This window comes from Amblyraja radiata, chromosome 35, assembly GCF_010909765.2.
Source record: "Amblyraja radiata isolate CabotCenter1 chromosome 35, sAmbRad1.1.pri, whole genome shotgun sequence".
NCBI lineage: Eukaryota > Metazoa > Chordata > Chondrichthyes > Rajiformes > Rajidae > Amblyraja > Amblyraja radiata.
This window is the reverse complement of record NC_045990.1, coordinates 19,120,399-19,141,709: the sequence shown is the minus strand read 5'-3', so window position 1 is coordinate 19,141,709 and position 21,311 is coordinate 19,120,399. Positions and strand designations below refer to the sequence as shown.

At 51.4% G+C, this 21,311-nt stretch overlaps 1 protein-coding gene across 1 annotated transcript in view; it reads left to right on the top strand.

Moving 5' to 3' along the window:
• The first annotated feature begins 772 nt into the window (after positions 1-772).
• LOC116991881 (adhesion G protein-coupled receptor E3-like) overlaps positions 773-21,311 on the top strand; it is a 32,581-nt gene continuing 12,042 nt past the window's right edge. Inside the window, exons 1-11 of the mRNA XM_033050857.1 lie at positions 773-850; positions 3,052-3,075; positions 5,330-5,353; positions 7,251-7,283; positions 7,705-7,743; positions 8,627-8,709; positions 12,197-12,368; positions 14,547-14,663; positions 16,734-16,936; positions 17,437-17,604; positions 20,268-20,462. Coding sequence (XP_032906748.1) covers positions 820-850; positions 3,052-3,075; positions 5,330-5,353; positions 7,251-7,283; positions 7,705-7,743; positions 8,627-8,709; positions 12,197-12,368; positions 14,547-14,663; positions 16,734-16,936; positions 17,437-17,604; positions 20,268-20,462 — 1,089 coding nt within the window. The 5' untranslated portion in view covers positions 773-819. The remainder of the gene's footprint in view (positions 851-3,051; positions 3,076-5,329; positions 5,354-7,250; positions 7,284-7,704; positions 7,744-8,626; positions 8,710-12,196; positions 12,369-14,546; positions 14,664-16,733; positions 16,937-17,436; positions 17,605-20,267; positions 20,463-21,311) is intronic.

Genomic DNA, 21,311 nt, shown 5'->3' with positions numbered 1-21,311 from the left:
ATTTCACTGACAGAAATGCAAACGTAGGCAGAATGTGATTGGCAAAAGATTTGAACTCAATGTGACAGACATCATGTGGTCATCAAAGACGGGCAAGACTACTTCACATGAATGTAGAGCAGTCGTGCAGACTGGAGACTCGGAGAGGCTGGGAGGGAGACGGGGAGACTGAGAGAGACGGAGAGACAGAGAGACGGGGGAGACGGAGAGACTGAGAGAGACGGAGAGACAGAGAGACGGGGGAGACGGAGAGACTGAGAGAGACTGAGAGAGACTGAGAGAGACGGAGAGAGACTGAGAGAGACTTAGAGAGACTGAGAGAGACGGAGAGACAGAGAGACGGGGGAGACGGAGAGACAGAGAGACGGAGAGACTGAGAGAGACGGAGAGACTGAGAGAGACCGAGAGACTGAGAGAGACGGGGAGACAGAGAGAGACGGAGAGACTGAGAGAGACTGGGAGACAGAGAGAGACGGAGAGACTGAGAGAGACTGAGAGAGACGGAGAGACAGAGAGACGGGGGAGACGGAGAGACAGAGAGACAGAGAGACGGAGAGACTGAGAGAGACTGGGAGAGACTGAGAGAGACGGAGAGACAGGGAGACGGAGAGACTGAGAGAGACGGAGAGACTGAGGGAGACGGAGAGACTGAGAGGGACAGAGTGAGAGAGACGGAGAGACTGAGAGAGACCGAGAGAGATTGGGACCCTGAGAGACTTTGAGTGAGTGAGACGGGGAGAGGTTGAGAGGCTTTGAGACTGAGAGAGACGGAGAGACTGAGAGAGACGGAGAGACTGAGAGAGACGGAGTGATTTTGGAATGAAGTGGGTTTACTGGCTTCACCTCCTCGGTAAGTCTACTCTGCTCAACGCTAATAATTGTTCGAACGTCTTTGTGGAAAATTCTAACGATAAAATGTGGCTCTATAGGAGAATATTCACCCGGCTGATCTATTCCAGACACAAGGAACTGCAGAAACTGGTTTGCAAGTTCGATCCGGACCTCAGATGCTGTCTGTATGTGGACTTTGCAGGTTCTCCCTGTGACCACGTGGGTTTCCTCCAGGTGCTCCGGTTTCCTTCTACACCCTAAATACGTGTGGGTCCATAGGTTAATTGGCCCTGTGTAGACTGCCTCTAGCGTGTAGGGAGTGGTTGAGAAAGAGGGATAATATAGTTCTAGTGTGAACTGGAGATCAATGGTCAGTGAGTAATCGGTGGCCAGAGGAGCCAGTTAGCATCATGTGCCAAAATGTCATTTATTTATTTATTTATTTAAAAAAATATATTTTTATTAGAAGTACGGTAAATTACAATAACACACAACACATATATCTTAATACATTTTTTGTACCGCTTCATTTTTTTTTTTTAAGCTTTAAGAAAAAGATAGAAGTAAGGAAAGTAAAGAAGGTGCGCAAGAGTCGTGAAGTGCAAGAGAGTGTTGGGAAAAGAAAGCCCCTTAGAAAAGAAGTTAGAGAAGGAAGTAAAGTAAGAAAGTAGACCCTAGAAAAGAAAGAAACAGAAAGTAAGGACAATCGCTCTATTATAACATTAAACTCTGCAGAAAGACTACCAACCAAGTCTGTTTTTGTTGTTTTACCTCCCATTGCCAGGTCCTGATACCATTTATTTATTTATTTATTTTTAAAATTACTATTGCACCTCATGCTTGTAATAGGTCCATAAACGTAGACCACGTCTTTTGGAATTGGTTTGCTTTACCTGCTAAGAGGAAGTCATTTATTTTTAAACGGAGATATTTGAAAGATGATATCCAGTGTTTGATATCTAAAGTATTGTGTACTGTTTTTGTCTATTGTGTGCAGTTTTGGTCTCCAAATTTGAGGAAGGACATTCTTGCTATTGAGGGAGTGCAGCGTAGGTTTACAAGGTTAATTCCCGGGATGGCGGGACTATCATATGCTGAGAGAATGGAGTGGCTGGGCTTGTACACTCTGGAGTTTAGAAGGATGAGAGGATCTCATTGAAACCTAAAAGATTATTAAGGGTTTGGACACACTAGAGGCAGGAAACATGTTCCCGATGTTGGGGAGTCCAGAACCAGGGGCCACGGTTTAAGAATAAGGGATTAGCCATTTAGAACAGAGACGAGGAAACACTTTTTCACACAGTTGTGAGTCTGTGGAATTCTCTACCTCAGAGGGCGGTGGAGGCCGGTTCTGTGGATACTTTCATGAGAGAGCTAGATGGGGCTCTTGAAGATAGCAGAGTCAGGGGATATGGGGAGAAGGCAGGAACGGGGTACTGATTGGGGATAATCAGCCATGATCACATTGAATGGCGGTGCTGGCTTGAAGGGCCGAATGGCCTGCTCCTGCACCTATTGTCTATTGTCTATTGTTTCATATCATTAAGGGTGGGCGGCGTGACTCATGTCGCAGCGGCCTCTGCAATCCGTCTGTTTTTTAATTTTTTTGTCTTGTTTAAATGTAGTTTAAAGTGCTTTTTTTAACCGGGTATGTGTGTGGGGGCGGGGGGGGGGAAACTTTAAAAATATTTTCCCTGTAAGGAGAACCCGACCTGTTCTCTGTCGGGTCTCCGTTGTCGTTGGGGCCGAGCACCGTGGAGCGGCCTCCAACAGGAACGACCTGGGGCTCCAGTCACGGAGCTGCGGACTTACCCACCATGAAACTGGAGCACCCGGAGAAAACCCACGCAGGTCACAGGGAGAACGTACAAACTCCATACAGACAGCGCCCATAGTCAGGATCGAACCCGGGTCACTGGCGCTGTGAGGCAGCAACTCTACACCTGCACCACCGTGTTATTTAATATTAATTTAATATTCAGAATATTCGATATTTAAGAATATTTGTTCTAAATTATGGTGGGGGGTTGATTGATGTTGTTTTGTATTGTACATATTATCTCAGTAAATGATTTATTAAATTTATATTTGGTAAACAAAAATGACCCATCCCCTCCCTCCTCATCCCGCTCCTGCCCCCCTGGGGGCCGGTGGGCTTGCATCTTACGTCCACCTTGTGCTTGAACCTGTGAAGATTAACCTGTGACTGTTCACTTACAGCGTGGAGTACAGTCACCACCGGAGGTGAGTCCCGTCTCTCTCTCTCTCTCTCGGGGTCGAGTATTGGGGGGGGGAGGAACACATCGGGTTGTCCGTCACGTCCCGTGTGCAATGGGTAGGGCCACTGCGTTACAACGACAGAGTCCCGGCATCGATCCCCACCTCTGTGTGGTGTTTGCTCAACCTCCCCGTGACCTGCGTGGGTTTTCTCCGGGTGCTCCGGTTTCCTCCCACACTCCAAAGACGCGCGGGTTTGTAGGTTAATTGGCTTTGCTAAAATTGTAAATTGTCCCTAGTGTGTGTGGGATAGTGTTGGTGTGCGGGGATCGCTGGTCAGTGCGGACTCGGTGGGCCGAAGGGCCTGTTTCCGCATTGTATCTCTAAACTAAAATAACCCATAGACTTGTCAGTAAAGTGAACCCTTGTTATAACGGATGGGGGGGGGGGGGAGATGGGGGGCGGGGGAATTATGTCCGTTCTTGGCGATTGTCCACTATAACAGAGTAAAGGGTTATCATTGTATAAATAGTAGAAACAAACTACTGCAGATGCTGGTTAATGCACAAAAGGGCACAGAGTGCTGGAGTAACTCAGCGAGTCAGGCAGCATCTTTGGAGGAGAAGGAATAGGTGACGTTTCGGATCGGAACCCTTCTTCAGACTGATTGCGGGGGGGTGGGGTGGGAAAAGAAAGCTTGAAAAGGGGGTGGGAGGACAAAGCATGGCAGGTGAGTATAGATGGATCAGAGGGCAAGTCAGGCTAGAAGGGCCGAGTGGCCTATTCTGACCCTGATTTGCCTGTCCATGCATTGCTGGGTTTCGGGAAGTGAGAGCTCTCAAATGTGAGGTTATCCATTTTGGTGGCAAAAACAGGAAAGCAGACTATTACCTAAATGGTGGCCGACTAGGAAAAGGGGAGATGCAGCGAGACCTGGGTGTCATGGTACACCAGTCATTGAAAGTAGGCATGCAGGTGCAGCAGGCAGTGAAGAAAGCGAATGGTATGTTAGCTTTCATAGCAAAAGGATTTGAGTATAGGAGCAGGGAGGTTCTACTGCAGTTGTACAGGGTCTTGGTGAGACCACACCTGGAGTATTGCGTACAGTTTTGGTCTCCAAATCTGAGGAAGGACATTATTGCCTTAGAGGGAGTGCAGAGAAGGTTCACCAGACTGATTCCTGGGATGTCAGGACTGTCTTATGAAGAAAGACTGGATAGACTTGGTTTATACTCTCTAGAATTTAGGAGATTGAGAGGGGATCTTATAGAAACTTACAAAATTCTTAAGGGGTTGGACAGGCTAGATGCAGGAAGATTGCTCCCGATGTTGGGGAAGTCCAGGACAAGGGGTCACAGTTTAAGGATAGAGGGGAAATCCTTTAAGACCGAGATGAGAACTCTGGAACTCTCTGCCATAGAACGTAGTTGAGGCCAGTTCATTGGCTATATTTAAGAGGGAGTTAGATGTGGCCCTTGTGGCTAAAGGGATCAGGGAGTATGGAGAGAAGGCAGGGGTGGGATATTGAGTTGGATGATCAGCCATGATCATATTGAATGGCGGTGCAGGCTCGAAGGGCCGAATGGCCTACTCCTGCACCTATTTTCTATGTATCTATGTATCTATGCAGCTCCGCAACGACAGCTCTCTGGAAACTATGACTCTGATGCCATTTGATCATTTTCAGTGAGTTTAGTTTAGTTTAGTTTAGAGAAACAGTGCGGAAACAGGCCATTTGGCCCACCGAGTCTGCACCAACCAGCGATCCCCGTACACCAACACTATCCTACACACACTAGGGACTATTTACAATTTTAATGAAGCCAATTAAACTACAAACCTGCACGTTTTTGGAGTGTGGGAGGAAACCGGAGCACCCGGAGAAAACCCACGCAGGTCACGGGGAGAACGTAGAAACTCCGTACAGACAGCACCCGTAGTCAGGATCGAACCTGGGTCTCTGACGCTGTGAGGCAGCAACTCTACACCTGCATCACCGTGTTATTTAATAGTAATTTAATATTCAGAATATTCGATATTTAAGAATATTTGTTCTAAATTATGGTGGTGGGTTGATTGATGTTGTTTTGTATTGTACATATTATCTCAGTAAATGATTTATTAAATTTATATTTGGTAAACAAAAATGACCTACCCCCCCGCCCCTCCCCACCCCCCCTCCTCCTCCTGCTCCTGCCTCCCTGGGGGCCGGTGGGCTTGCATCTTACGTCCACCTTGTGCTTGAACCTGTGAAGATTAACCTGTGACTGTTCACTTACAGCATGGAGTGCAGTCACCACCGGAGGTGAGCCGTCTCTCTCTCTCTCTCTCGGGGTCGAGTATTGGGGGGTGGGGTGGGGGACACATCGAGTTGTCCGTCACGTCTCCTTTGCAACGGGTAGAGCCGCTGTCTCACAACGCCAGATCCCCATCGATCCCCACCTCTGTGTGATGTTTGCACGACCTCCCCGTGACCTGCGTGGGTTTTCTCCGGGTGCTCCGGTTTCCTCCCACACTCCACAGAGGTGCAGGTTTGTAGGATATGTCCTGGATGGAACAGAGAAATTCTTACTTGTAGCAACACAACAGAATATGTAAACATGGTGCATTATATCGTACATAGTATTATAAACGAGAAACAGTCAGTGTCTGTGTATATATATATAAATATAGATATAAATCATACATGCGTGTGTGTGTGTGAGTGATTCCATGTTGTGTCTGTATATACACACACACACACACACACACACCACACTAACACACACACACACCACACTAACACACACTCACACACACACACTCTAACACACACACTAACACACACACCACACTCACACACACACACACACACTCACACACACTCACACACACACTCACACACACACACTCACACACACACTCACACACACACTCACACTCACACTCACACACACACTCACACTCACACACACTCACACACACACACTCACACACACGGGTGGTGAGACTGGTCTGATTGGTGACTTCTGCCCCTTCACACTGTCCGGGCATCAATGTGTGCCAGGGTGGCTCGGTGATGCCAGGCTGTGGACCCAGTCCCAGGGCAGAAGAAGGCAAACACCTTGCACACACAAACTCCACACACCACACACACACGCACACACACACTCACAGCACAACACTCACACACACACTCACACACACGGGTGGTGAGACTGGTCTGATTGGTGACTTCTGCCCCTTCACACTGTCCGGGCATCAATGTGTGCCAGGGTGGGCTCGGTGATGCCAGGCTGTGGACCCAGTCCCAGGGCAGAAGAAGGCAAACACCTTGGGATGGCACGGTGGCACAGTGGTAGAGTTACTGCCTCACAGCGCCAGACACCCGGGTTCCATCCTGACTACGGGTGCTGTCTGTACGGAGTTTGTACGTTCTCTCTGTACAGCACCCACATACACACGCACATGCACACTTACACACATACACACACTCACACACGCACACACGCGCACACACACACAACATCCACACCCTCAACACATACACAGATGCACTCACACACACACTCACACACACACACTCACACACACACACTCACACATATGCACACTCACGCACACACACATACACACACACACACACATACACACACACATACACACTCACTCGCATACGCACACACACACACGCATACGCACACATACGCACACACAAATACATACACACACACACACACATACGCACACACAAATACACACACACACACACACACACACACACACACACACACACACATACACACACACACACACACACACACACACACATACACACACACACTCTCACACTCGCACTCACACATACACACACACATACACACTCACTCACACACACGCATACACACACATACGCACATATGCATACACACACGCACATACACACACATTCACACTCTCACACACACACACACATACACACACATACACACACTCACACACACACATACACACACATACACACACACACTCACACATGCACACTCACACACACACACAAAACAAACAATAATAGTGCTCCAAAAACTCCAAACTAAACTCCAAACTAAAGTTGTGAAGATGATATTAATGAGTAGAAACCTTGTCCTGCATGTGCCTGCCTGTTTGTGACTGTGTTCTCCTCTGCCCAGTATTAATCCATATTCTCTTCACATCTATTACAGGAGACTACTATGACTATATGACTGTGAGTGATGGTGAGTGGGGTTCACTCTGACTCTTCCCCATGGAGGGGGTGGGAGTGAGGAAGATGGATAACGTTTAGTGCAAGGTAACGCCAGCAAAGCCCAATCAAGGATAGTGTGAGGGTCACCAAAGAGGTAGATAGTAGTTCAGCACTGCTCTCTGGTTGTGGTTGGATGATTCAGTTGCCTGATAATCATCCATAGTCTTTCCGCTGACTGGTTGACACGCTGACACGCAACAAAAGCTTTCCACTGTACCTCGGGACACGTGACAATAAACTAAACTGAACTGAACTGCAGTCCACATCTTCCTTGGAGTTTGGTGGACTCCCACATCTGTACATCCCCCTCGCCTTGTTTCATGTAGAGTGACATCAAGTTGTACAAGACCTTGCCCTGACCTTAACTCATGTTCTTCTCCCCCCCATTGTAGATGGAGAGAGTGGATCAGGCCTCATTCCTGGTTCCCAGGGTAAGTGGGGCGCTGGCTGGTTTTGGCTCTCCCAGTCTGCGCGGTACCGTTACCCCGTGCCTGCGTTAGTCATATCTCCCAGCTGGGAAAATTGAAGACTGGCACAGACTTCTCCCTCAACTAAAACACAAAGTGACTCAGGCAGCATCTGTGGAGGGAATGGTGGGTGATGATCCGGATCGGGACCCTTCTTCACACTGATGTCCTTCTCAAGACTTTCAGTCTGAACGAGGGTCCCAACCCAAAACGTCTTCTGTCCATTCCCTCCACAGATGCTGCCTGACCCACTGAGTTCCTCCAGCACTTTGTGTTTTGCTCTAGATTCCAGCATCTACTTATATATATATATACACACACATATAAATATATATATATACGCGCGCACACATATATATACACACACATACACGTACACACATACACGTACTCTCACACACACGCATACCTTCACGCACAGTTACAGACACACCCACACACACGCACACATGCACACTCACGTACCTACACAAACATATTCACACAAGCACACACACACACATTTGCACACACACACACACACACACATATATATACACACACACAAACATACTCTCTTACACACACACACATATATATCTATATGTGTCTATATATACATGCACACACATATACACACACTCACTCATATATATATACACACACACACGCATATACACGCACACATGTACACACACTCATATATACAGATTTGCATATACTCACACACATATACACACTCATATATACAGACATGCATATACACACACACACATATACACACACACACATATACACACACACACATATACACACACACACACATATACACACACACACACTAATCTGTGGCGTGTTTGAAACACAGGCGATCAGCTGGAAATCTCCACGTTGACAAACCTCAGCATCTTTTTAATGGATTTCAGCCGCCTGAAGAGGTTACCCGTGGTGGTGAGTTACAACGGTCCCTGCCCAAGCCTCCCCCAGAGGTGGGGAGAAAGGTGGAGGAGGGGGAGGATGGAGGATGAGAGGGATGGGTGGGTGGAGGGGAGAGTGTTAAGGAAGAGGGTGGTATCAGGCCCTAACAGAGACGGGGGGGGAGGGGGGGGGGGGGGCAACGAGTGCCATTTGGCCTGGACCTTACGCCTGTCTGCTTCAAAGGGATCTTGATTTGGGAGGGGGGGTGGGCTCTAAAATAGAAATTGGCCTGGGCCTCAGTTCATCTATGAGAGGGCCTGGGTGGGAGAGAGGGTATGAGGGGGAGGGTGTTGGGAGGGGGAGGGGGTGATGGGAGAGGGGTGAGGGGAGGTGAGGGGTGTGAGAGATGGTGGGGGGGAGGGGTGAGAGGTGAAGAGCTGCGGACAGGGGTAGATGGTGGGAGGGAGAGAGAGAGTGGTGAGGTGATTAGCAGTGAGGGGAGGGGGAGAGATGAACAGGAGGGGGAGGTTTGAGGGGGAAGGGGCAGAGGAATGCAGAGGGGGAGAGATGATCGTACAAGATCTGTCGTAACTTTGGTGCTGAGGTAGAGCTTAGGTCAGTTCTGTGCAGTGTTCGAGAGCCTGATGCATGCAGGAAAGAAGATTAGTTTCCTTTTTAATAATAATAATAATAATATCTTTTATTGTCATTGCACGTCAGTGCAACGAGATTTAGTATGCAGCTTCCAACCGATGTAAAAGAAAAGTAAAATAAATAAATAAGCCATGTGACGTGACCATCCGAGGGAGACAGTCCAGGGGGGGGTGGGGGGCACTCAGCAGGGCCGGTTCAGAGCCGCTATAGCTCTTGGAATAAAGCTGTTTCTGAGTCTGGAGATTCGGGCGTAGAAAGCCATGTAACGTCTGCCGGAGGGAAGTAGTTCGAACAGACCGTTACAGGGGTGTGATGAGTCTTTATGGATGCTGACGGCCTTCCTGAGGCACCGCGTGTGGTAGATGCCCTCCAAGGCTGGTAGCTCTGTCCCAATAATCCTCTGCGCTCTGTGGACGACGCGCTGAAGAGCTCTCCTCTCCGCCTCCGTGCAGCTGAGATACCACACAGAGATGCCATACGTTAATATGCTCTCTGTGGTGCAGCGGTAGAACGTTGTCAGCAGCTGTTGGGGCAGACCAGTCTTTTTTAATGTCCTCAGGAAGAAAAGTCGTTGCTGTGCCTTCTTGACCAGCGCAGCGGTGTTGGTGGACCATGTGAGGTCCTCTGAAATGTGAGTGCCCAGAAACTTAAAGCTGGACACTCTCTCCACACTTTCCCCGTAAATGGAGATTGGGGCGTATTCTCCATTATGGGACCTCCTGAGGTCAATAATCAGCTCCTTGGTCTTGGAGGTGTTTAGTGACAAGTTGTTACGTGTGCACCAGTCCGCCAGGTTCTGCACCTCCGCTCTGTATTTTGTTTCATCACCGTTGGTGATCAGCCCAATCACTGTTGTGTCATCTGCAAACTTCACGATGGTGTTGGTGTCGAATGCAGGAACACAGTCGTGAGTGAAGAGGGAGTAGAGCATGGGGCTTAGTACACAGCCCTGTGGTGTGCCGGTGCTCAGGGTGATAGTGGAGGACAGGTGCGGGCCCAGTCTCACTGCCTGCGGTCGCTCCGTCAGAAAGTTCAGGATCCAATCACATATCGGCGAGCTGAGGCCTAGCTGGTGGAGTTTGGTGGTGAGCTTGGTGGGGATGACCGTATTGAATGCAGAGCTATAGTCAATGAAGAGCATCCTCACGTACGTGCCCTATCTATCCAGGTGAGTCAGGACAGTGTGAAGAGCCAGAGAGATGGCATCCTCTGTTGATCTATTTGCCCTGTATGCAAATTGATGAGAGTCCAGTGAGGCAGGGATGCTGGATTTGATGTGGGAGAGGACCAGCCTTTCGAAGCACTTCATTGGGATTGGAGTTAGGGCAACTGGGCGGTAGTCATTCAGGTTGGTTTAGTTTAGTTTAGAGATACAGCGTGGAAAACCAGGCCCTTCGGCCGGCCGAGTCAGCGTTGACCAGCGATCTCTGCACACTAACACCATCCGACACACACCAGGGATCATTTACAATTTTACCCAAGCCAATTTAGCTGCAAACCTGCACGTCTTTGGAGTGTGGGAGGAAACCGGGCCCCGTATCTGAGGAAGGATGTGCTGGCTCTGGAGAGGGTCCAGAGGAGGTTTACAAGAATGATTCCAGGAATGAGTGGGTTAGCATATGATGAGCGTTTGACGGCATTGGGCCTGTACTCACTGGAGTTTAGAGGAATGAGGGGGGACCTCATTGAAACACAGAATAATGAAAGGCCTGGATAGAGTGGATGTGGAGAGGATGTTTCCACTGGTGGGAGAGTCTAGGATTAGAAGGCACAGCCTCAGAATAAAAGGTCTGGAGAGATGGAATGGGTGACGTTTCGGCTTGAGACACTTCTTCAGAGCTCCGGTTTCCTCCCACACTCGTGAAGACGTGCAGGTTTGCAGGTTAATATGCTTCTGTAAAATGTCCCTAGTGTGTAAGATCGTGCTAGTGTGTAAGATAGTGCTAGTGTGTAGGATAGTGCTAGTGTGTACGATCATATTAGTGTGTAAGATTGTGCTAGTGTGTAAGATCATACTAGTGTGTAAGATTGTGCTAGTGTACGATCATGCTAATGTGTAAGATCATACTAGTGTGTAAGATTGTGCTAGTGTGTAAGATAGTGCTAGTGTGTAGGATTGTGCTCGTGTGTAAGATCATGCTAGTGTGTAAGATTGTGCTAGTGTGTGAGATAGTGCTTGTGTGCAGGATAGTGCTACTGTGTCAGATTGTGCGAGTGTGTAAGATCATGCCAGTGTGTAAGATAGTGTTAGTGTGTAAGATCATGCTAGTGTGTGAGATAGTGCTAGTGTGTAAGATCGTGCCAGTGTGTAAGATTGTGCGAGTGTGTTAGATCATGCTAGTGTGTAAGATCATACTAGTGTGTAAGATTGTGCAGTGTTCGATCATGCTAGTGTGTAAGATCATATTAGTGTGTAAGATCGTGCTAGTGTGTAAGATTGTGCAGTATGTTAGATCATGCTAGTGTGTAAGATCATACTAGTGTGTAAGATCATGCTAGTGTGTAAGATCGTGCTAGTGTGTAAGATCATGCTAGTGTGCAGGATAGTGCTAGTGTGTTAGATCATGCTAGTGTGCAGAATAATGCTAGTGTGTAAGATCGTGCTCGTGTGCAGGATAGTGCTAGTGTGTTAGATCATGCTAGTGTGCAGAATAATGCTAGTGTGTAAGATCGTGCTCGTGTGCAGGATAGTGCTAGTGTGTAAGATCGTGTTAGTGTGCAGGATAGTGCTAGTGTACAAGGGATCGCTGGTTGGTGCGGACATGGAGGACTGAAGGGCCTGTTTCCGCGCTGTAGCTCTGAACTGAACCTGAGCGGTGATGTCTATGTTCTCCCCTGCCCCTCACATGTGCCCCCCTCTCAACAGGTCATCGCCAACCAGATAGACCGGGCGCTGGGCGGCATGAACTGGGGCGCTGTGGAGAAGGGCACCAGGCTAAGGGCAGCCTCCACTCTGCTGCACACGGTGGCCCTGGCACTGATGGCCTCACCTACTGCCAGTGCCGTGGCTCCGCTGTCAATCTCCACCCACAACCTGGGTAAATAGACCCACATACAACGCCGGGTGGCACGGTGGCACAGAATGGCTGCCCACAGCGCCAGGCACCCAGGACACTCATCTGTTAATCTACTACGGCCCTTCCACACCCTTCCTGCTTCCTCCCTCCCTCTCTCTCTTTTCCCTCCCTCTCTCCCTTTCAACCTACATCCCCCTCTCTCTCCCTTTGCTTCCCTTCCACCCTCCCCCCATCCCTCTCTCTTTCTCTCTCTCTCTCTCTCTCTCTCTCTCTCTCCTTCCCTTTCCCTCTCTCTCTGTCTCTCCCATTCCCTCCCTTCCTCCCTCTCTCCCTTTCTCTCTATCTTTCGATCTCCCTCCCTCTCTCTCCCTCCTTCCTCTCTCTCTATCTCTCTCTCTCACTCTCTCCTACCCTCCTTTCCTCCCTCTCTCCCTCCGTCCCTCTTCCTCAGCAGCAGGGAATCCCTCGTAACATTGGGGACTTGCTCTCACAGCAGGGATTCCCCCTCACACTGGGTAATCCCTCTCATCAAGGGGACATCTGTCAGCCCTGGGGATTCCTTCAGCAGTGGGGAATCCCTCCTCATACAGGGGAATCCCTCCTCATACAGGGGATTCCCCTCACACTGGGGATTCCCCCTCACACTGGGGATTCCCCCTCACACTGGGGAATCCCCCTCACACAGGGGGATTCCCCTCACACAGGGGGATTCCCCTCACATTGGGGGATACCCCTCACACCGGGGGATTCCCCCTTACACTGGGGGATTCTCCCTTACACTGGGGATTTCCCCTCACACTGGGGGATTCTCCCTCACACTGGGGATTCCCCCTCACACTGGGGGATTCTCCCTCACACTGGGGATTCCCCCTCACACTGGGGGATCCCCTCTTACACTGGGGAATCCCCCCTCACACTGGGGAATCCCCTCACACTGGGGGATTCCCCCTCACCCTGGGGGATTCCCTCACCACAGCCGTCCTACTGGTGCGGCGGAAGGTGCAGCAGCTTTTATTTTTATTTTTTTTTAATTTATTCAATTATTAAAAATAATATTACACTACAATAAAACAAGCCAGAACCCACCACCATAATACAATACAAACATGTATCCATAATAAACTACTATACAACTATGATACAATCCTTATTGAGGATACATTCAACGCCCAGCGGTCCCGGAACTCCCTCAGGGTGCCCGCAGACAGGGCGTATTCCCTTTCTAATCCCACCCGGGCACGGGTAGAGCACTCCACCGTCTGGCGCCGTGACTCGCGGATGGCCAGCTTGGCCAGGCTCAGGAGCAACCCAACCAGGACATCTTCAGCCCTACCCTCTCCCCTACGCACAGGGTGTCCAAAGATGAGGATGGTGGGTGAAAAATGCAGCCAGAAGGCAAGGAGCAGCCCCTTTAGGTATTGAAACAGTGGCTGCAGCCTCACGCACTCCATGTACACGTGGTACACAGACTCTTCCAGCCCGCAACAGTGGCAGGCGGCTGGCGAGTCTGTGAACCGCGAGAGAAACAGGTTGCAGGGAACACCTCGGTGCAATACCCTCCACCCCAGGTCCCCAATGTAGAGGGGGAGAATCCCTGCGTAGAGGGACCCCCACCGGGGGCCCCCCTCGCGACCGGAAGGCAACACCGACCGCCACTTGGTGTCCGGACGGTGGACCAGGGCGAGGAAGTGCAGGGTGTGGAGGAGGAGCCTGTACAGGACACGCCTCCCTGTGTCTCGGAGGGAGACGAAGGGTGTCGAGGAATTGTGTGGGACCGGCTCCCGGGATGGATTACGGCGCCTGGGTCCGATGAGTACTTCCGGCTGAGCGGGGGCTTGCTCAACCACAAGTACTCCACATGTTTGAGCCCCCCGGTCACCCGATGGGGCGGGACAGGGACCGGCTGCTCTCAAGCCCGCGCCGTCACCCTCCGCCGGTGGAGGTGGGGCCTGGTCAACGGCAACCAGGTTCCAGACTCTCAACAAGTCCCTGTAGAAGCCAGGCATCCCCATCAGGACCGCACGGGGTGCAGCAGCTTGGCAGCGAGCACACGGCCAGACTCAGGAGCAGCGACGTCCCGTCCATGACAAACCTCTCGCGGGTCTCCTGGTGGGGTGGGGGTGTGAGGAGGTGCGGGGGGGGGGGGGTGTGTTGCGGAGTGCTGTCGGAGCAGATGTTTGACTCCGTTCATTTCCATAGACGTTGAAATCCGTTCCCACCGAGGAAATGCCATGGCAGACGATCGGCTGGTCCTGAACGTGACCGGCAACGAGATGGAGCTGTACTGGTCGGCCATCACAACAGACAACCACACAGGTAACACTACCTCCATCCCTATTGCTCTCACTCCATCCTTATCTCTCTCCCTCCCTCTCTCTCTCTCTCTCTCTCTCTAACCAAGCGTAGACTCGCTCACCGTTTCACCAAACACCTGCGCTCAGTCCGCCATGACCTGCTGGATCTCCTGGCTACTCACCACTTTATCTCCCCCTCCCATTCCCACACTGACCTTTCTGTCCTGGGCCTCCTCCATTGCCAGAGTGAGGCCACACACACACAAACTGGAGAAACAGCACAAATGGTGGTGCAGTTGCTGCCTCACAGCGTCAGAGACCCGGGTTCAATCCTGACCACGGTAGCTGTCTATGTGGAGTCTGTACGTTCTCCCCGTGACCTGAGTATTTTTTCTCCGGGTGCTCCAGTTTCCTCCTACACTCCAAAGGTGTGCACGTTGGCTTCGGTAATCTTGTAAATTGTCCCTAGTGTGTGGGATAGTGCTAGTGTACGGGGGGGGAGGGGGTCGCTGGTCGGCGCGGACTCGGTGGTCCGAAGGGCCTGTTTCCGTGCTGTATCTCTAAAGTCTAAAGTAAAGTGTGAAGAAATTCCACATCACATCGAGCAACTGGGAGCACATTGCACTGGACAGGTGCTGGAGTGGGGGAAATCCGTGCAGGAAGGAGCTGCACGTCACGAAACAAAACTACACCATGTCGCAGAGACAAAGGGACAGCACCGTAAGGAGAGAGAGAAGGGGGCTCGGCCACTACCAACCACCGCCAGTCTCCACTGCCCACGTTGCACCAAGATGTGTGGATCGTGGATCGGCCTCTACAGACACCTGCAGACCCACAAGTAGACCACCCTATGGAGAGGAGAGGACACCTCATATTCCACTTTGGTAGCTTACAATCCAAAGGTATGATCATTGAATTCTCCAAAGGACACAGAGTGCTGGAGTAACTCAGCGGGTCAGGCAGCATCTGTGGAGAACATGGATAGGTGACATTTCGGGTCGGGACCCTTCTTCAGCGTTTTGTCATTCCTCAGAATGACAAAATGTTCTCCAGAGATGCTGCCTGACCCTCTGAGTTACTCCAGCACTTTGTGTCCTTTTGTGTATAAACCAGCTACTGCAGTTCCTTGTTTCCACATTGAGTTCTCCAATTGTAGGGAACGATTCTACACACAGCAAGCCCACTCTCCCAAACTTTATTTGTTCTCCCTGGGCCCCACTTGGACTCATGCCCATTTCTCCCTGTCCCCTTCCACCTCTATTCCTTCCTCTGGCTTCACAATTCGCTCCTCTTCTAACCTTTCGTTTCATCTCTGACCTCTCTGTCCATACATCTGCCTTTCAACCCCCTCCCCCCCTCACCTGTATCCACCTATCACTCACCGGCTTTACCTGTTGTTTGGGGTCAGGGGCCACACTGGGGTCAACATACACTGAGGTCAGGGATCCCACTGGGGCCAGGGGTTGCACTGGGGTTAGGGGTCACACTAGGGTTGGGGTTAGACTGGGGTCAGGGGTTAGACTGGGGTCAGGGGTCAAAAGGCGTTGTGTTCATACTGGGGTCAGGGGGTCACACTGGTTTCAGGAGTCGAGGATCAAAGGGGTCAACAGGCACAGGTCAGGGGTTGCACAGGAGTCAAAGTACATGGGGTTCAGGTTTTCACTGCGGTCAAGGGTTACACGGGGTCAGGGGTCACACTGGGGTCGGGTGCCCAGACCCTTTTGTTTAACCAAAAATAATTTATTCAATTATTTATAATAATATGTAGAATAGTCAATGATTCAAAACAAAACCCACCACCATAGTATAAGGCAAAAAATATTCTTAAACAACTAAATTGCCATCGTTATTAAGGACACATTCCACCCCCCGCAGTGCCCAGCAGTTCCCCGAAATCCCCCAGGGTGCCTGTGGACAGCGTGTAGTCCCTCTCTAACCCACCCGGGCACGGGCGTTACCCCAGAAAAGGGGGCAGGCAGCCGGCTCGGGCAGAGCCCTCTTCTGCCTGGTGCCGTGACTCGTGGATGGCCAGCTTGGCCAGGCCCAGACCCTGGCCTTCCCATTCACTCTGCTCTCTCTCTCTCTCCCTCAGGCCCCACCAGGGTGGGATTCATCAACTACCACAACCTGGGCTCGGCCCTGGAGGGAGCGTGGGCCGGAGAGGGGGCCAGAGAGGGGGCCGGTCCGGAGCCGGCCGACTTCCGTCTGATCTCCAGCGTGGTGACGGTGGCGGTGGGCCAGGGGTTCGGCTCATCGCTGAGGGAGCCCCTCAACCTCACCCTCATGCACTCCGAGGTGAGGCAGCGACTGACCCACTGTGTGGTCACTTGAGGCCCCAGGACATGTGTATGGGTGGCTGGACAAAGCTGACATGGCCAGCAATGGATGTCGGTCGGGAATGGCCAGGAATGGTCTAGTTTGGCCGGGAATGTGTGTGGGGACAGTGTGTGTGGGGGTAGGTGCGGTGTGGGTGGGGGGAGGGGTGGTGTGGGTGGGGGGGTGGGGACAGTGTGGGGGGGTAGGTGCGGTGTGTGTGGGGGGTGGTGCGGTGTGGGTGGGGGGTGGGGAATGTGTGAGTGGGGGGTAGGTGCAGTGTGGGTGGGGGGAGGTGCGGTGTGGGTAGGGGGTGGGGAATGTGTGGGTGGGGGGTATGTGCGGTGTGGGTGGGGGGAGGTGTGTGTTGCGGGGGAGGGGCGTTGTGGGTGGGGGGGAGGGGCGGTGTGGGTGGGGGGGAGGGGTGAGGGTGTGGGTGTGTGTGTCACTGACATCCCTGTGTGTGTGTGTGTGTGTGGCAGGAAGTGGGCAGTGGGATCGTGCAGTGCTTCAGCTTGCCGCTGGGTGAGGAGGGGATGGACTGGAGCCAGCGGGGGTGTGAGGTGGTCACCGCGGGCAGGGACCGCACCACCTGCCGGTGCCAATACCTGGCCAGCTTCGCCATCCTGGCATCACCAGCACCTGTACAGGTGAGGAACGTGGGGGTTGGGGGGGAGGGGTTCATGGCACAGGTCAGTCCACAAACTCTCCTCTCCCTAGAGGTCATGCTCCTCTCCCTAGAGGTCACGCTCCTCTCCCTAGGGGTCACGCTCCTCTCCCTAGAGGTCGCGCTCCCTTCCCTAGAGGTCGCGCACCCCTCCCTAGAGGTCACGCACCCCTCCCTAGAGGTCACGCACCCCTCCCTAGAGGTCACGCTCCTCTCCCTAGGGGTCACGCTCCTCTCCCTAGAGGTCACGCTCCTCTCCCTAGAGGTCGCGCTCCCTTCCCTAGAGGTCACGCACCTCTCCCTAGAGGTCACGCACCTCTCCCTAGGGGTCACGCTCCTCTCCCTAGAGGTCGCGCTCCCTTCCCTAGAGGTCACGCACCCCTCCCTAGGGGTCACGCTCCTCTCCCTAGAGGTCACGCACCTCTCCCTAGGGATCACGCTCCTCTCCCTAGAGGTCGCGCTCCCTTCCCTAGAGGTCGCGCACCCCTCCCTAGAGGTCACGCACCCCTCCCTAGAGGTCACGCACCCCTCCCTAGAGGTCACGCTCCTCTCCCTAGAGGTCACGCTCCTCTCCCTAGAGGTAACGCTCCTCTCCCTAGAGGTCACGCTCCTCTCCCTAGAGGTCGCGCTCCCTTCCCTAGAGGTCGCGCACCCCTCCCTAGAGGTCACGCACCCCTCCCTAGAGGTCACGCAGCTCTCCACAGGGTCGGTTCCTGCACGCAACCCCTTCCCCGCATTCATAGATAGATACATTATTGTCACTATTGTGGAGTGGACCTGATGGGCCAAATGGCCTAATTCTGCTTCTATCACTGATGGACCGTGTAGATAGGCGGATATTCTTTGTGTAAGAAGGAACTGCAGATGCTGGTTTACACCGAAGATAGACACAAAGAACTGGAGTAACTCAGCGGGCCAGGCAGCATCTCTGGAGAGAAGGAATGGGTGATGTTTCGGGTCTGAGCAAAGGCCTCGACCCGAACCGCCACCCGTTCCTTCTCTCCAGAGATGCTGCCTGTCCCGCTGAGTTACCCCAGCATTTCATGTCTATCTTCGGTGGAAACCATCCATCCATATATGTTTAGACTACCTCTTAGTTTAGTTTAGTTTATTGTCACGTGTACCGAGGTACAGTGAAAAGCTTTTGTTGCGTGCTAACCAGTCAGCGGAAAGACAATACATGATTACAATCGAGCCGTCCACAGTGTACAGATACATGATAAGGGAATAACGTAAATAATGATTAGTGCAAGATAAGGCCAGAATAATTAGTCCAAGAGTCTCCAATGAGGTTGATGGGAGGTCAGGACTGCTCTCTGGTTGTGGTAGGATGGTTCAGTTGCCTAATAACAGCTAGGAAGAAACTGTCCCTGAATCTGGAGGTGTGCGTTTTCACACTTCTGTACCTCTTGCTTGATGGGAGAGGGGAGAAGAGGGAGTGGCCGGGGTGAGACTGGTCCTTGATGATGCTGCTGGCCTTGCCGAGGCAGCGTGAGGTGTAGATGGAGTCGATGGAAGGGAGGTTGGTTTGTGTGATGGTCTGGGCTGCGTCCACAGCTCTCTGCAATTGCTTGTGGTCTTGTCTCTAGACTCTGCCCATGCCAAGGTCTGGCTGCCCAGTGAAGCCACACTCTCCCCTGGCACATCCCAGCAGACAGTGGGGTGGGAATGTGGGCGGCATCAGCTTCAGGGAAGTTCAGTGGGAGATGAGACTGCTGTGTGTGTGGCAGGGTCTCGAGGGACCACATTGGCCTCCGGTATCAAGAGTCAAGTGGGTTTGCTTGTCAAAAAAAGACACAAAGTGCTGGAGTAACTCAACAGGTCAGGCAGCCTCTCTGGAGAAGGTGACGTTTCAGGTTGGGATTTATCAACCTTCTTCAGGCTGATAAATCGCAACTCGAAACGTCCCCTTTCCATGTTCTCCAGCGATGCTGCTTGTTCCGATGAGCTACTCCAGCACTATGGTCCATGTTGGACGACAGTCTGACGAAGCGTCTCGACCTGAAACTTCACCCATTCCTTCTCTCCAGAGATGCTGCCTGTCCCGCTGAGTTACTCCAGCATTTTGTGTCTATCTTCGGTGTAAACCAGCATCTGCAGTTCCTTCTTACACGTATAGTCTATCATGTATAGTCTTTCCGCTGACTGGATAGCACGCAACAAAAAGGTTTTTCACTGTACCTCCATGGCAGTTATAAACAAAACTAAACTAATCTAACTAAACTAAGATCATCTAAACTAAACTAAACTAAACTAATCTAAACTAAACTAAACTAATTGAAACTAATCTAAACTAATCTAAACCGAACTAAACTAATCAAAACTAAACTAATCTAAAGTAATCTAAACTAAACTAATCTAAACTAAACTAATCTAAACTAAACTAAACTAAACTAAACTAAACTAATCTAAACTAAACTAATCTAAACTAATACGATATGAAACGATACAATAAAACTTTATTTATCCTCGGAGGGAAGTTGGTAATCTAAACTAAACTAATCTAATCTAAACTAAACTAAATTAAACTAAGCTAAATTGAGTTCAGTTAAGCGAAGCAAAGCTAAACTAAGATAACGGAAGATAAACTAGGATAAAGGGAAGCTGTGTGTGGGCTACGATCAGTTTGTGTTGTGTGTGTTCCAGGACCACGTTGCTCTCCACATTATCACGGTGGTCGGGGTGAGTGTGTCGCTCGTGGGGCTGGCAGTGGCCGTCGCCACCTTCGCCCTGTGCCGCTCGGTGCCGCGGGAGACCCGGGCCATGCACGCCAACCTCTGCCTCAGCCTCTTCCTGGCACAGCTCCTCTTTGTCACCGGCATCAACAGCACGTCCTACCAGGTGAGGCAGCACAGAGCACCTGCTACCTCACACCAGGTGAGGCAGTCGAGCACACCTGGCACCAGGTGAGGCAGCACAGCTCCCAGCAGGTGAGGCAGCACAGTGCACCTGCTACCTCCCACCAGGTGAGGCAGCACAGCACATCTGCAGCCTCACCACTAGAGGGATACTGGACACTGCACTGAGCCCAGGGGCAGGGGCTGTCTGGGGAGGTGGTGTCTAGACTGGGGGTCTGGGGAGGAAATGGCTGCGGAGTTGTGTCAGGACAGGGGTGTCTAGACTGGGGGTGTCTAAATGGGGAGACTATGGGCATGGGGTGTCTAGACAGATGACTCTGGGGAGGGGGTGCCCAGACAGTTGTGTGTCTAGACAAGGACTGTCTGTATAAGGACTGTCAAGACAAGGGGTGTCTGGGTAGGGGTATCTAGACCCCCTGCTGTCTGGACACCCACTGTCTGGAGAAGGGCTGTCTGGTCAGGGGGTGTCTAGACAGGAGCTGTATGGATGTGCGGTATCTGGACAACTGTCAAGAGGGGAACTGTTTAGACAGGGGATGTCTAGACATGGGATGTCTAGACAAGGGCTGTCTGGGCACAGGGAGGGGGGATCTACAGAAGGGGTGAGATCGGAGTGGAATAGCATCTGAATCTAAACTAGACTCATCTAAATCTCAGACATGGGTGTCAAAGGGTATATTGTTGGCACAAAGCAATGGTTCGATGTTGATGGGAGGGTGTGGGGAGAGAATAGAAACATAGACAATAGGTGCAGGAGTAGGCCATTCAGCCCTTCGAGCCAGCACCGCCATTCAATATGATCATGGCTGATCATCCAAAATCAGTACCCCAT